Here is a 12,863-nt window from a genome sequence, read left to right on the forward strand (position 1 = left end):
ATGTTCCATAAACATATTGGTGGCCTCTGTGTAGGATTTCATCTAGTGTGAATATAATCGAAATGGTATATTCAGTCTGGTTTAACAGTATGGCTTTTTTTTTGTCAGTCATGGGGCTTGGACTCAGGACCTGGGTGCTGTTCCTGAACTCTTTTGCTCCAGGCTAGTGCTCTACCACTTTGAACCATAGCACCATTTCTGGTGTTACAGTGATTAACTGAAGATGAGTCTCATGGGGACTTTTCTACCCGTGCTGGCTTCAAACTGATCTTCAATCTCAGACTCTTGTGTTGCTAGGATTACAGTTGTGAGCCACCGGCACCTGGCAGATATTCTTCTTTATCTTTTTTCATTTTGTAATTTTTCGATATGGCAAATGAATTATTTTGAATTTGGGGTGATTCTTTTTATTTTAAACCAAGAAGTATCATTAAATATACCAATGTTCGTTACAAAACTTTCTGGCTCCTTACTATTTAGTAAACATATTCTAGATAAATGATGAGCTCTACTTGGTATAAAAATGGCATAAAAATTATTGTCTCTGATTCAACCCCTTTTATTTATTTATTTATTTATTTTGTCAGTCGTGGGGCTTGAACTCTGGGCCTGAGCGCTGTCCCTCAGCTCTTCAGCTCAAGGCGAGCGCTCTACCACTTGAGCTACAGCGCCACTTCCGGTTTTCTGGTGGTTTATTGGAGATAGGAGTCTCACGGTCTCTCCTGCCCGGGCTGGCTTTGAACCGCGATCCTCAGATCTCAGCCTCCTGAGTAGCTAGGATTACAGGCGTGAGCCACCAGCGCCCCGCTCAACCCCTTTTATTAATCATTATCTTTGTGTGTTTTTTAAAGTTAGTTAGCACATATAATAAAAGGTTGAGGTTTATGATGTTTACTTTAAAATAAAGACTCAATAGACAGTCTTTGTTTCATTATTGTTTTACATATTTAATAAAATAAGCTGAATTAGAAGTCCAATGTATCCCAACTATGAAAACTTAAAAGCATGATATTTTTCTTCATTGTTTTCAGGTACTTAGAAAACTTTAATAGTTTTTTTCATTAATTTGGATTAATTTAGAAATATTAGAGACTAATAACATATTTTTGCTCATTATAAATTGAGAAAAATGCTTAGGTTTCTTCCTTGTTCTTCAGACATGAGGAATAAATAGCTCCTTCTCAATGGAAAATTGTATTCAACTTATCCTAGGGTGAAAAAAGAATATGTGAACAGATAAGTAAAAGGGACATACTCTTTAATCGCAATCTCATTTTAATCTAGAATTTAATCTGTCCCGTGGCAGGGAATGTTATATACTGCAGTGAAGTCTCCAAAACAGCAGTATCAGCAGCATCTGGGCACTGATATATAAACACAGACCCTCAGACCTTCAAATCAAAGGCTGAACTTTGATAAGATATACACATGGCTTATAGATACCTTCAAACTTTTTCCTGGGTAGATGACTTTTGTTTTTCTGTTTAGTTTGTTAAGTGTCAAAGAATAAGAAGAAAATGATAAAAGCAAATGAATGAAGATTGTTAATATGATGAGGGCAGAGGATACTTTGTAGTTCAAGCCAAAACATGCTCAAAAACTCCAACTGGATGATCATGACTCTACATGTAAACCTTAAGTTTATATTAGGAACTAGAAGAGCCATATGGTTATAATACTTATTGAAAATAAAAAATAAATCACAAGTGAATAGGAAAAAAGTCTTAATTAAAGTATCTAACTGAAGCACATCACATGGCATACATTCCTGAAAATACTGTGACCCACAGTAAACTTCTCTTTAAAATGTTAGTTCTAAGCTGTCTATACATAACTTGTCATAATTCACATAATGAAGATGGTAGATCCACTGGCTTTCACCTCTGTGCTTGTATGCTGTATAATTAGTAGCCAAACCATATACATTTTTACACTACAAAACTATGGGTAAATTGTTCAGCTTTGCTATGCCTCAAGATCTCTTCCCATAAAACAAATCACATCTATTTCATGTGATTGTTGTAATGATTAAATACAATAATATGTACTATATATCTATATCTATCTATCTATAGATAGATAGATATAGATAGATGAAGAATCTAGAATAAGAAACACTAGATAGCGTTTGCCATTATGACTCATAACTTGGTTAAGAGTGCCCATTCTTGGCTTTGGCAAGCTTCTTTCTGTTCACTCAAGACCACCCACCAGTTGTAGGCTGATTTCCAGGACTCATGCACACATTTGCATGTCTCTACATTATCTGGTTATTATGCTTCATGTTGAGATCTGCTCCTTCCTCACATTCTGCTATACATGTTTCTGGAAAAAAATTCTCTGTGACAGTGTGAAGTGGAGTGCTTTGTTCCAAAGTTTAAGTCTGTTGCAAAGGATATATCCCCAGACTAGCGGTCACTTACTTAGAATAAAATGAAACCAAGGGAGCCAAGCAAAGTACTTGTCTTGTTCTTCCTTAATTATTTCACCTCCTTTTCCTCACCTTCATGGGTAAACATTGATCATCCATCTAGAACAAAGGACAGTGCAGGATTCCTCCCTTCAAAGGCTAACTGTATGCTAGAAAGTTTTTGTGGCTAAGAAATACATGAAAAAAGGGGTGGGAAGGTGGCTCAGTGGTAGAACGCTTGCCTTGCATGCTTGAGTCCCTGGGTTCGATTCCTCAGCACCACATAAGCAGAAAAAAAAAAGCCGGAAGTGGCGCTGTGGCTCAAGTGGTAGAGCGCTAGCCTTGAGCTGAATTGCTGAGGGACAGCACCCAGGCCAGGCCCCATGACCGGACCCAAAAAAAAAAAAAAAAAAAAAAGAAATACATGAAAAAGTCAAGAGTACAAATCTGAGTATGGCTTCTTTTGTATCCATAAGGGTATACTGGTTAGCTCAACTGTCACCATTTGACTTCCACAGTGATTTAATGTGGATGACCAAAGAGTAGCCTAGGAGAAATGAATCAAAAGGTGATTGGAAAGCCGGGCGCTGGTGGCTCACGCCTGTAATCCTAGCTACTCAGGAGGCTGAAATCTGAGGATCATGGTTCAAAGCCAGCCCGGGAAGGAGAGACCGTGAGACTCCTGTCTCCAATAAACCACCAGAAAACCGGAAGTGGCGCGGTAGCTCAAGTGGTAAAGTGCTCGCCTTGAGCTGAAGAGCTGAGGGATAGCGCCCAGGCCCAGAGTTCAAGCCCCACGACCGACAAAAAAAAAAAAAAGTGATTGGACTTTGGTTGAGGTTTTTAAACAGAACATATACCACTGGTTTTTAAATGTTTGCAGTAATCTCAGAGGCCTCCATTGAAATCAGAAGCATTATGTCTTACTTCTCAGCCCTCCATGCCTTGAATAGTACTTGGCTTGTGGCAGTAAAGTGTTTCTGCTGGGCAGTCCTTGCTTCAAGCCTCCCACAGGGAGGTTCCTCTTAATGCTCCAAATCCCCTCCAGGGCCACTGTCAACATTTGCAAAAGAAAGATGATAGTATTAATGTGTTCTTTTTTTTTTTTTAATACAAAGTGTTTCTAAAGTAGGTACTTAGTGATTTTTTTCAAGTAATTTGGGCAGGTGTTTGTCTTAAACCACTCAAAGTCTTCATCATTTATTCCATTGTATGCATTCAATTATTCCCATTCAATTAAATAAAAAGAATGCCCCTATATAATTTAGCTTGATCTTAAACAAATACATGAAGAGTCAATAATATTAGAATATATATATATATATATATATATTTATAACAGAAAAGTATCAGGAAGGAACCAGAGTTAATACAAAGACTTTATGTAGTTTAGTTTAATTCTTCAAGTAATTGTAAATATTTCCACAAACCCAAGACTCCTCTGAGAGCCAGAAACTAGATGCTATTTAATCCCTCCATGAAGGAAGCAATAGCCAAATCACAAGTTCCTATATTTAAAACACCACAGCAGTTGGAAAGTGTTACTTATACAATGATACAGGATAAAATCTAGATCCTAAGTCCTGAAACTATAATAAAGCTTAGTAATGATTTGCATTGAGTTAACCTCTCTACCCTGAAAGTCACTGTGCTTTGATCTTTCAAGTCAGTCACCATTTTAAGAACTTCTTTGAAGAAAAACTACAACCAATTTTAAATGTTAGTGAATTCAGATTAGTTACCATAAGTTGTTTTTCTAGTCTTTTAGCTTGCAGAAAACGTTTTTGGTGTCAGAACTGGGGCTTGAACTCAGGGACCGGGTACTTTCACTTAGCTTTAGCTTTTCTGCCTCAGGCTGGAGCTCTTATCACTGGAATCACAGCTCCATTTCTGGATTTTTGGTGATTAATTAGAAATAAGTGTCTCATGGATTTTCTACCAGCCTGGGCTGGTTACTTTGAACCTTGATCCTCCAATTTCAGCCTCCTGAGCAGCTACAATTACAGGTGTGAGTCCCTGGCGCTGACTTTAGCCTGCAAATTTTAATGGCAACTGTCATAGATCATAGCTGTACATTGGCATTGGTACTGACACTTTATACCTCTGCCCTAACAAATTGTCACATCATGTGATGAGTAAGATCATAGCCTTTAGTTCAAAGCAAAATAGGATTTTCAGTCTCAGTTCTACTACCTCCGTTTTGGGCAAGTCTGTGTTTGGGAAACTGTCTGTTTTCCTTATTTTTAAATAGAGATACTATCTGTGTGTGTGTGTGTTGGTTCTCAGGCTTGAACTCAGGGCATAGCCCTGCCCTTGAGCTCCTTTCACTCAAGGCTAGTACTCTATCAATGAGCCACCCCTCCACTCATGTGTGTTTTTTTGGGGTGGGGGTGGGGGTGGGGGATTGATTTGTTGGAGATAAGAGTCTCACAGGCTTTTTTGCCTGGGCTGGCTTCAAACTGCAATCCTCAGATCTCAGCCTCCTGAGTAGCTAGGATTGCAAGCATGAGCCACCAGTGCCCAGGTGATATACTATCCACCTTGACAGATTAATTTAGGATGTGAATAAAATACATATGAAGTGCTTTGGGCTTAATAAATAGCTGTCTTTATTTTTATGGGGCAGTGGCTTTTCTTTCCATGAATGAATTTGGATTCCATTACTGAGCCTGTGTCAGTGTCAACACTTGCCTCTCCCTTCTCACTTGGGAGTAGAGTAAAAGATTAGTTTCTTCCTTCCAGAGGCCTTCAAGGAAAACTCCTCAATCTCCTCTAGTCAAGACGTTACAAAGTTGAAGCTGTTCTTCATATGTAACTTAAATCCTGTCTTGTCATTCAAGCCATTTTCCTTTTCCTGTTTAGAGTAGTATTGGCTGTTCCCCAGCCCCTAGCAATAGATTGTCCAAATCAGGTGCCCACAAACATTTTTAGACATCCCCTGCACACCACAGTATACAAGAGACCAAAGGAATAAACAGATTTGTTTCACACTATGGGAAGACCTGGTACAGTTTAAAATCTGCAAGCATAGCTCTGCAGACTATGGCATAATTGTACTGGTCAAATTTAGTCATAGCCAAATAGAGAAAATACCTGAACACAAATCCCAGTGTTAAGAAATTCATTAAAAACTGTAAAGCCAGTCTAGATATGCATACGTATTTGTTGCTGGAAAACTCAGTGAGATTGCTGGAGAGAAATGGCACTACTTTTACTTGATAGGATGTTTGTTGAAAGCGTTAACAAAAGGTGATATATTAGATTGGAGAAAAAGAGGTCTATCTAGTAGGCAGCAGATTTTCCATTGTGACACCTGCTTCTTTGCAGAGAAACCATACTCCCTCAGATTGGGCCAGGCACATCTCAGAAGGTGGAAGAAAGACAAAGGAAAGAGCAGAGCCAGGAAGACCTCAAAGCAGATATGCCTAGCTTAAAAAAGTAAAGGGTAGCAGGCACAGGAGAGAGGCAAAGACAAAGCAATCAAATCTTTTCCTAGAATTTGCTAGAAATTCCTATCTCTGTCCTCTTATGCCTCCAACCCCTTCTCCTCCAAAACCTTTCCAGGTATGTTTTTATTATAGATATAAAAGTTACAAAACCGTAATTTGTGTCTGTGGACTCCAGTAATGAATATAAGAGCTTCAAAAGCCAGTTTAGAGCCATATCTTCTACGCTTCTCTTGTGTAAACATTTTCAGAAAGGACCAGGGTAAAAAAACTAAGTAATTGTAGTTCATGTTTGGTGATTCCTAAGCTCTAAAATTATCTTGACATATCAGTTGGTGTCTAGTAAATTCTTTGCATACTTAGGTGTACAAAACATCACCAAAAGCAATAGCAAATAACAAAATTGTCTATACTTGTTTAGTAACATCTTGTGTTTTCTAAATTAGCATTAAATAAACCAGTCTAAAATTATGTTTTCATGTATTAAGTTATACACACAAATGAATGGATTGATTAGTATATTATTTACATTCATTGCAAAAGGAAATGTATAAGGGGAAAGAAACAAGCTTCATTAATCAAATTTAAGACTACTATAATCTCTGCAGATTTTAACCTGAAAAAAATACAGAAATCATTGAAATACATTCAGAGGTAGAAAATCATCACTGTTTTTTTATTTTATTTTATTTTTTTGCAGGATATGATATTTGGATGAAGATGTTAGAGGAGGTGATATATTCAATTTCCCTAAAAACCGTCTAGAAACGAAAAGAAAAAAAAAAGGTCTAGAAAGAAGCATAGATACCCATTGAGACAGCTGCTTCTTTTCAGAGAAACTGTGCTCCCTCCTCGTTCATTCCAGGAGATAGAAAGAAAAACTAAGGGAAGCCCAGATGTCTGTGTCTCACACATCCTAGCTGCTCAGGGGTCTGAGCCCCCGTAGACAAATCTGAAAACATCAGCCTTTACTGAAGAGAACCAAGCAAGAGTGACAGGCTGTGAGTTCAAGTCCTAGTACCAGCACATACACACCAAGATGAAGTGGGGAGATGCAGGCAACCAGTCTATAGTAACTACTATCTGAACTGTTGCTTAGCCTTTGAGAAGCCCGAAAGCCTAGGCGATGGGGCAGCTAGAAGTCAGAAAATATTTCACATGCTGAACATCAACGGGACTAACCAGTGGATGGACTGGATATAGAGTCTGAGGATTTGCCTTTGAAGAGTTTCTCCTAATCCAACACATGAGAGAGATGGTATTTCTTTCTTTTTTTTGGGGGGGGGGTCCGGTTGTGGGGCCTGAACTCTGGGCCTGGGTGCTGTCCCTCAGCTCTTCAGCTCAAGGCAAGCGCTCTACCACTGAGCCACCTTCCCAGCCCCCGAGAGATGGTATTTCTTGATATGGAGAAGGCCTGTGGAAGAGTGGGTATTTAGAAGTCTGGGGTACAGAATTAGAGCTCTATTGTAAATTTGTTAACTGTGGTGTCTATCAGACGTCTAAGTGAAAAGCCAAGTAGGCTTTTAGGGGCTTGAAAAAAGCAAAGGCAAGAGATAACACACTTTGGAGTCATTATCACAATGTAGATGAATCTGACCACTCAAGGAGTTGAGTTTAGATAGAGAAAACGGCCTGATCAAGTTCTTCACATTGTAAAGGCCAGGAGGGGATAAAGTCATCCAAGAACATGTAGAGAGGGTGGCCAAAGAGGTAAAATGAAAACCAGGACAAAGTAGCCTGGTGACCTAAAGGTCAACTTGAGGGAATTTGTGTCCAATGCTACAGAGATGTGAATATGATGGAGGAAATCACTGAGAAGAAAGTTATTTGCAATCTGGAAAAGAACAATTTTCCTGAATAATGGGAATAAAAGGTGAACTGCAATGAATGAAGGAACAAAGTTTTTACTCTTTTTGTGTACAGGTTCCCTATTTTGGCTAAGGAGATGGGCTTTCTAGCCAGACAGAGAAAAAGAGAAATTTCTATTTCATTCTATTTTTTTCTAAATAGGATAGCTCTTTCAAAGGATCTAGTTTTGGCATTCAGTTTTCTAGAATAAAATAGTGTGTTTGAGTGCCCTCTGGTGGGTCTTGTAAAAACCCAGCTGACTGTATATGAAGCATATTTGAAAAAGGTTGCATAGAAAAATGACCCATTTCCTACCTCTCAGGCTGTGTCACAATCAAATGTATTAGAAAGGTACAACACGTGACAGGCACAGATACAACATATACCTAGTAGTATTACAATAATCATAATGCTCATTTTTTTAAACACCAGAAAAATAGTATATGTAGACTCGGTTTCATGACAGAAATTTAGTAGCTCATTCTGTATTTATTCATAGAGTTAAAATAGACTAAAACTTTCTCGGAAGATACGGAGAAAATCTGGCTATTTTATTAGCCAGATTTTTTTGTAAGAAGGAGTAAGATGAAGGCACAAAATGGGCTTTGTTAACTGGGTATACAACTATATTGTGCTTTGAACTCATGTTTGTTAGGTAGCCATTTTACTCTTAAACCATGTTTCACCTCTTTTTTTTTCTTTAGATTTTTTTTTTTTTTTGGGTCGGTCGTGGGGCCTGAACTCTGGGTGTGAGTGCTGTCCCTCAGCTCTTCAGCTTAATGCTAGCACTCTACCACTTGAGCCATAGAGCTACTTCCAGCTTTTTCTGCTTATATGGTTCTGAGGAATCGAACCCAGGGCCTCATGCATGCAAGGCAAGCACTCTACCACTGAGGCACCTTCCCAGCCCCTTCTTTAGATATTTTTCTAATAAAGTTTCATGCTTCCAGTCCTCAGGACTGGACCTCAGTCCTCCAATTTATGCCTTCGTGGTATAACAGATACATGCTACCATTTCCAGCTTATCAGTTGAAATGAGGTCTTGTTAACTTTTGCCCAGGCTGTTTTCTGAGAGTTACAATTACAGTACAAGCCAGTGCACCTGGCTAAACTTGCTAGTTAATACACAGATCATTAGGATGGAGTTCTTTTTTCTTTAGTGCTTATTTGGACACAGGCAGAACAATCACAGAATGGTTAAAGAATTTCTCAAGAATTCACTTTTTATTTTGATAATTATGTTCTTTTGTTTTGTTGGTGACGTGGCTTGAACTCAGGACCTAGGCGCTGTCCCTGAGCTCTTTTGCTCAAGTAGCACTCTACCACTTTGAGCCATGATTCCACTTCTGGTTTTTGAGTGGTCAATTGTAGACGGGTCTCAAGAGGACTTTTCTGTCTGGACTGGCTTCGAACCATGATCCTCAGATCTCAGCCTCCTGAGTAAGCTAGGATTACAGGTGTGAGCCATCATTGCCCGGTCAAGTTTTGTAATAAGTAATCACCCTGTGATTAAGTAGACAATTCCACATTTATTTCACAAATATACTTGTCATTGAGATTACCTGCAGGTGGATTTTTAATGTGGCACTCATCTCTCTTAATATAAAGTTCTTCTTCCAGTACTTCCTTAATTCTCTTATGTGGCTCACAATACAGAAATTTTTTCCCTGTAAAGGCATTAACAAAATTGGTTTCTTACTTCATCCCCATCTTCTTGTCATTATACTTACTTGAACGTGTTTTAAAACATTGTGAGTGAAAGGTTATGTTGCAGAATCAGGACGCAAGCTGCTGCTTCTATTCATACAACAAAGTGTGAAGATCTATAGGATAGTATTGATGGGGCTAGATTCAATAACTTGTACTTAGTGTCAAACAGATCAAACATGCAAGTACAAGATTGAAAATTTCTGATCAAACCTGATCAGTCCAGGTTCAGGAGACCTGAGCAGGGGAGAGGGGGTGGCTGCACCACGACGTCACCACTGCCTGTCTGCTCGGTACCGGTACCGAGGGAGCTCCTACCAGGAGTTGTGCGTCGTCAGGTCAGACTGCAGTTCCCGCCCTGCAGATCGAAGGCTGAATTCGCTCCTTGATGAAGTGGGGTGCTCAAGAGGCCCCGGCGTGACTCCGGGGAGCCCCGCGGGCGGCTCGGCTCCGGGCCGCGGGGGGGGGCACCAAAGCTTCCTAATTGCCCTCTGACCCCAGCTACTAACGCCAGTGTTTCCTGGCCCCTCCCGAGTGTGACACGCTGGGGTCCACCTCTCGCCTTCGGGGAGTTGGTTCGGGGCGGGCGGCGGGAGCTCCGGGCGCGGGCTCAGGGGGCCGCGCGGCCGGTCCTCGCCCCGGGCTGGGGCGGCGGTGCTGGGCCGCGGGGTCCCGGGTGGGAGGTGTCCCTGCGGGGGGGGCAAAGGTCGGGGGGCGGTGTCCCTGCGGGGGGGGGCTCTCAGGGCGCAGATGCTGAGAGCTTCTGCCCGGGCCGAGCCTCGAACCCCGGCCCCTCCGCAGAGACAGGGAGGCGCTGGGAGCGCCGGGGACTTCGAGGCTCCTCTCCGCCGCGGGTGTGCGGTGTGCAGGAGCTGCGCGCCGGGATGAGGCGGGGGACGGAGACTCCGAGCCCACGCGCGATCGAGACAGCGCGGCGTGTGAGTGTCCGCACTGCTTCTCCTCTGGTCTGCGCATCGTCCCGGGTCGGGACCGTGTGTGAGGGCGAGGCGACGCGGCCGTGCGTGCGCGGGTTCACCCCCGCGTCTGTGCCCTGTGCGTGTGGGGATGCGTGCACACGAGTGCACGGCGGCGCACGCGCGGTCTCTCACACAAGCCGCTGCTCACCGCCCCGCGCCCGCCCCTCCGCCGATCCGAGCCGCAGCGCAGCCCGGCTCCGGCGACCGTCCGCGCCCCAGCCCGCCCGCGCCTCTCCGCGGCCTGAGGCGGAGCCCAACTCACACGGCTTGTGGGGCTCCGGGGCGCCGCCCGGCTCCGCTCGGGCCCCGCCTCCCAGCGCCGCCCGCGGCCCGCGCTGCTCCCCGTCGCTGCCCGCCTCGGGCCCTGCCGCGGCCTCGGCCGCCGCCGCGGAGGCCTCCTGGAGCCTCATGCCGCTCGGTGCCTGGGGGCCGCGGGGTCCCGGCCTAGGCTCCGCAGGCCGCCGGAACGCGACGCCTCTAGTTGTCATAGTGACCAGAACGCTCCCCGCCCAGCGGCGGCTCCCGGAGCCCCGCCCCTCGGGAGCCCCGCCCCCGAGCCCTCCCCCCCCCCTCCAGCCCGGCCTCAAGAGCCTCTCCGGAAGTCTTGCCCCTCGGGAGCCCCGCCCCTCGGGAGCCCCGCCCCCGAGCCTTCCCCGCCCCTCCCTCCCAGGTGGGACGTCCTTCCGGCCTCCCGTCAGTTGCTTTCCTACCCGTTTCCGCGACAGGCACCTCGTGTGCGGAGCGGCGTGGAAGTCCGTCCGGAGCGCAGAACGAGGGGAGGAACCGAGACATGCTTTCAGATGTGGACCCGCGGCAGTCGGTAGTTTCGTGGGTCTTGAACTCAGCGCCTCAGCGCCAGGCCAGCGCTCGACCGCGTTTCCTGGAGGTTCTTTGGCGATGAGTCTCACGGACTTCCCGCCCCGGCTGGCTTTGAACCGCGTCCCCGGAGCGCAGCCTCGGAGGAGCTGGGATGGCAGGCGTGGGCAGTCTTCGGGGACTGAGGAGCAGACGGCCGGAGCGGCGAGGTGGGGCGGGCGTCTTGCATTTGATGGCGAGCCCACGCCTGCCATCCCGCTCCTCCGGAGGCTGCGCTCCGAGGACGCGGTTCAAAGCCCGGGCTGGAAAGCCCGGGCTCCCATCCCCAACCAACCACCAGCAAGCCGGAGCGGCGCGGGGCGCCCAGGCCCCGAGTTCTGTTGCTGGTGGCTGGCTTACCTCCCCTTCAGCCGCATTGCAGTTTCACTCAGCAATGAGGTAAAAACCTGACATTTGTAAGGATGCAAGTATTGAAAAAGTCAGGATGGCTGTTCTCTCCACTGACTGATAGAAACGAGAATTCTCTGAAATATTCGTGACGTAAGGGAAAATTTCCTAGAGGCCCTGGGTAATGGTTTTTTTCTTCCAAACAACATCTTAACCACTGGAGAGCTCTCTTTTTCTAATTGTATGTTTAAGCACAACTTTTTGAATGTCTTTAATATTAAAGTAATATTAAAAGTCTAAAGTAGAATACTTTTTTTTTGGTCAGTTGTGGGTCTTGAACTCTGGGCCTGGGCACTGTCCCTGAGCCTCTTTGTGCTCAAGGCAAACGCTCTACCACTTGAGCCACAGTGCCACTTCCAGTTTTCTGGGGGTTAATTGGAGATTACTGCCCAGGCTGGGTTTGAACTCCGATCCTCAGATCTCAGACTCCTGAGTAGCTAGAATGACAGGCATGAGCCACCAGCACCCAGCAGAAAAAATTTAAAGGCCCATCAAAGTCTAAGAAAACCATGGCTTTATTAAAACTTGCATACTAGTTAAAAATTATGAAAGTATAGTCTGTTGCCTTACAGACTTTTGATCCTGTACAGCAAAAGCCAGTTACCAATATCTGCACAAGTTCTTGGTTGTCACAACTGGGAGAGACTGAGAGGTGCCGCTGGCATCTAGTGAGTGAGGTTCCAGGAATGCTGCTTCCTCCAACCCCCATTAAATTACTTGGCGTCAAATGTCACCAGTGTGGATGGACTCCAACGTGCCTACTACCCAAGGGTATAAAATAAAATCAAAGGAATGATGAAAGGATCCTAATACCTTCACTTGCTTTTGATTCTTCTGGTAGTGATTACATACTTTTAAACTTAAAATTTTTTAAAATGCAACTGGACACTGGTGGCTTTCACTTGTAATCCTAGCTACCCAGGAGGCTGAGATCTGAGGATTACTGTTGGTTTCAAGCCAGCCCAGGCAGGAGTCCAAGAGACTCTTACTCTAATCAACCATCAAAAAGCAGAAAGTGGAGCTGAAGCTCAAGTGGTACAGCACTAGCCTTGAACAAAGAAGCTCAGGGACAGTGCCTAGGCCCTGAGTTCAAGCGCCAGGACTGGTGCATACACACACACTGCAACAGCAAATCAAAGTAAATTCGAATACTAGTATTTTTTGCTGGTACACACCCCAAATGATCTTTTTTCTTCTTCTTTGAGGGAGTGG

At 44.3% G+C, this 12,863-nt stretch overlaps 1 protein-coding gene across 1 annotated transcript; it reads right to left on the reverse strand.

The window, feature by feature from the left end:
• Positions 1-943: 943 nt before the first annotated feature.
• Positions 944-10,868, reverse strand: LOC138841301 (uncharacterized protein C11orf97 homolog). The gene is made up of 4 exons (XM_070041972.1): positions 10,651-10,868; positions 9,267-9,371; positions 3,338-3,463; positions 944-1,208 (listed from the first exon to the last, which is right to left on the reverse strand). Exons 1-4 carry the CDS (start codon positions 10,796-10,798, stop codon positions 1,204-1,206), a joined length of 384 nt encoding a protein of 127 aa, XP_069898073.1. The 5' UTR covers positions 10,799-10,868; the 3' UTR covers positions 944-1,203.
• Positions 10,869-12,863: the final 1,995 nt, after the last annotated feature.

The sequence above is a fragment of the Dipodomys merriami genome, unplaced genomic scaffold, assembly GCF_024711535.1.
Source record: "Dipodomys merriami isolate MVZ:Mamm:240054 unplaced genomic scaffold, mDipMer1.0.p SCAF_314, whole genome shotgun sequence".
NCBI lineage: Eukaryota > Metazoa > Chordata > Mammalia > Rodentia > Heteromyidae > Dipodomys > Dipodomys merriami.

Coding starts and splice junctions, on each gene's coding strand:
- LOC138841301 (XM_070041972.1), bottom strand. CDS start 10,798: ATGAGGCTCCAGGAGGCCTCCGCGGCGGCGGCCGAGGCCGCGGCAGGG. Junction 9,372..10,650: donor CCCGGAGCCCCACAAGCCGT/GTGAGTTGGGCT, acceptor ATGCCTTTACAG/GGAAAAAATTTCTGTATTGT. Junction 3,464..9,266: donor CATTAAAAATCCACCTGCAG/GTAATCTCAATG, acceptor AAATGTTGACAG/TGGCCCTGGAGGGGATTTGG.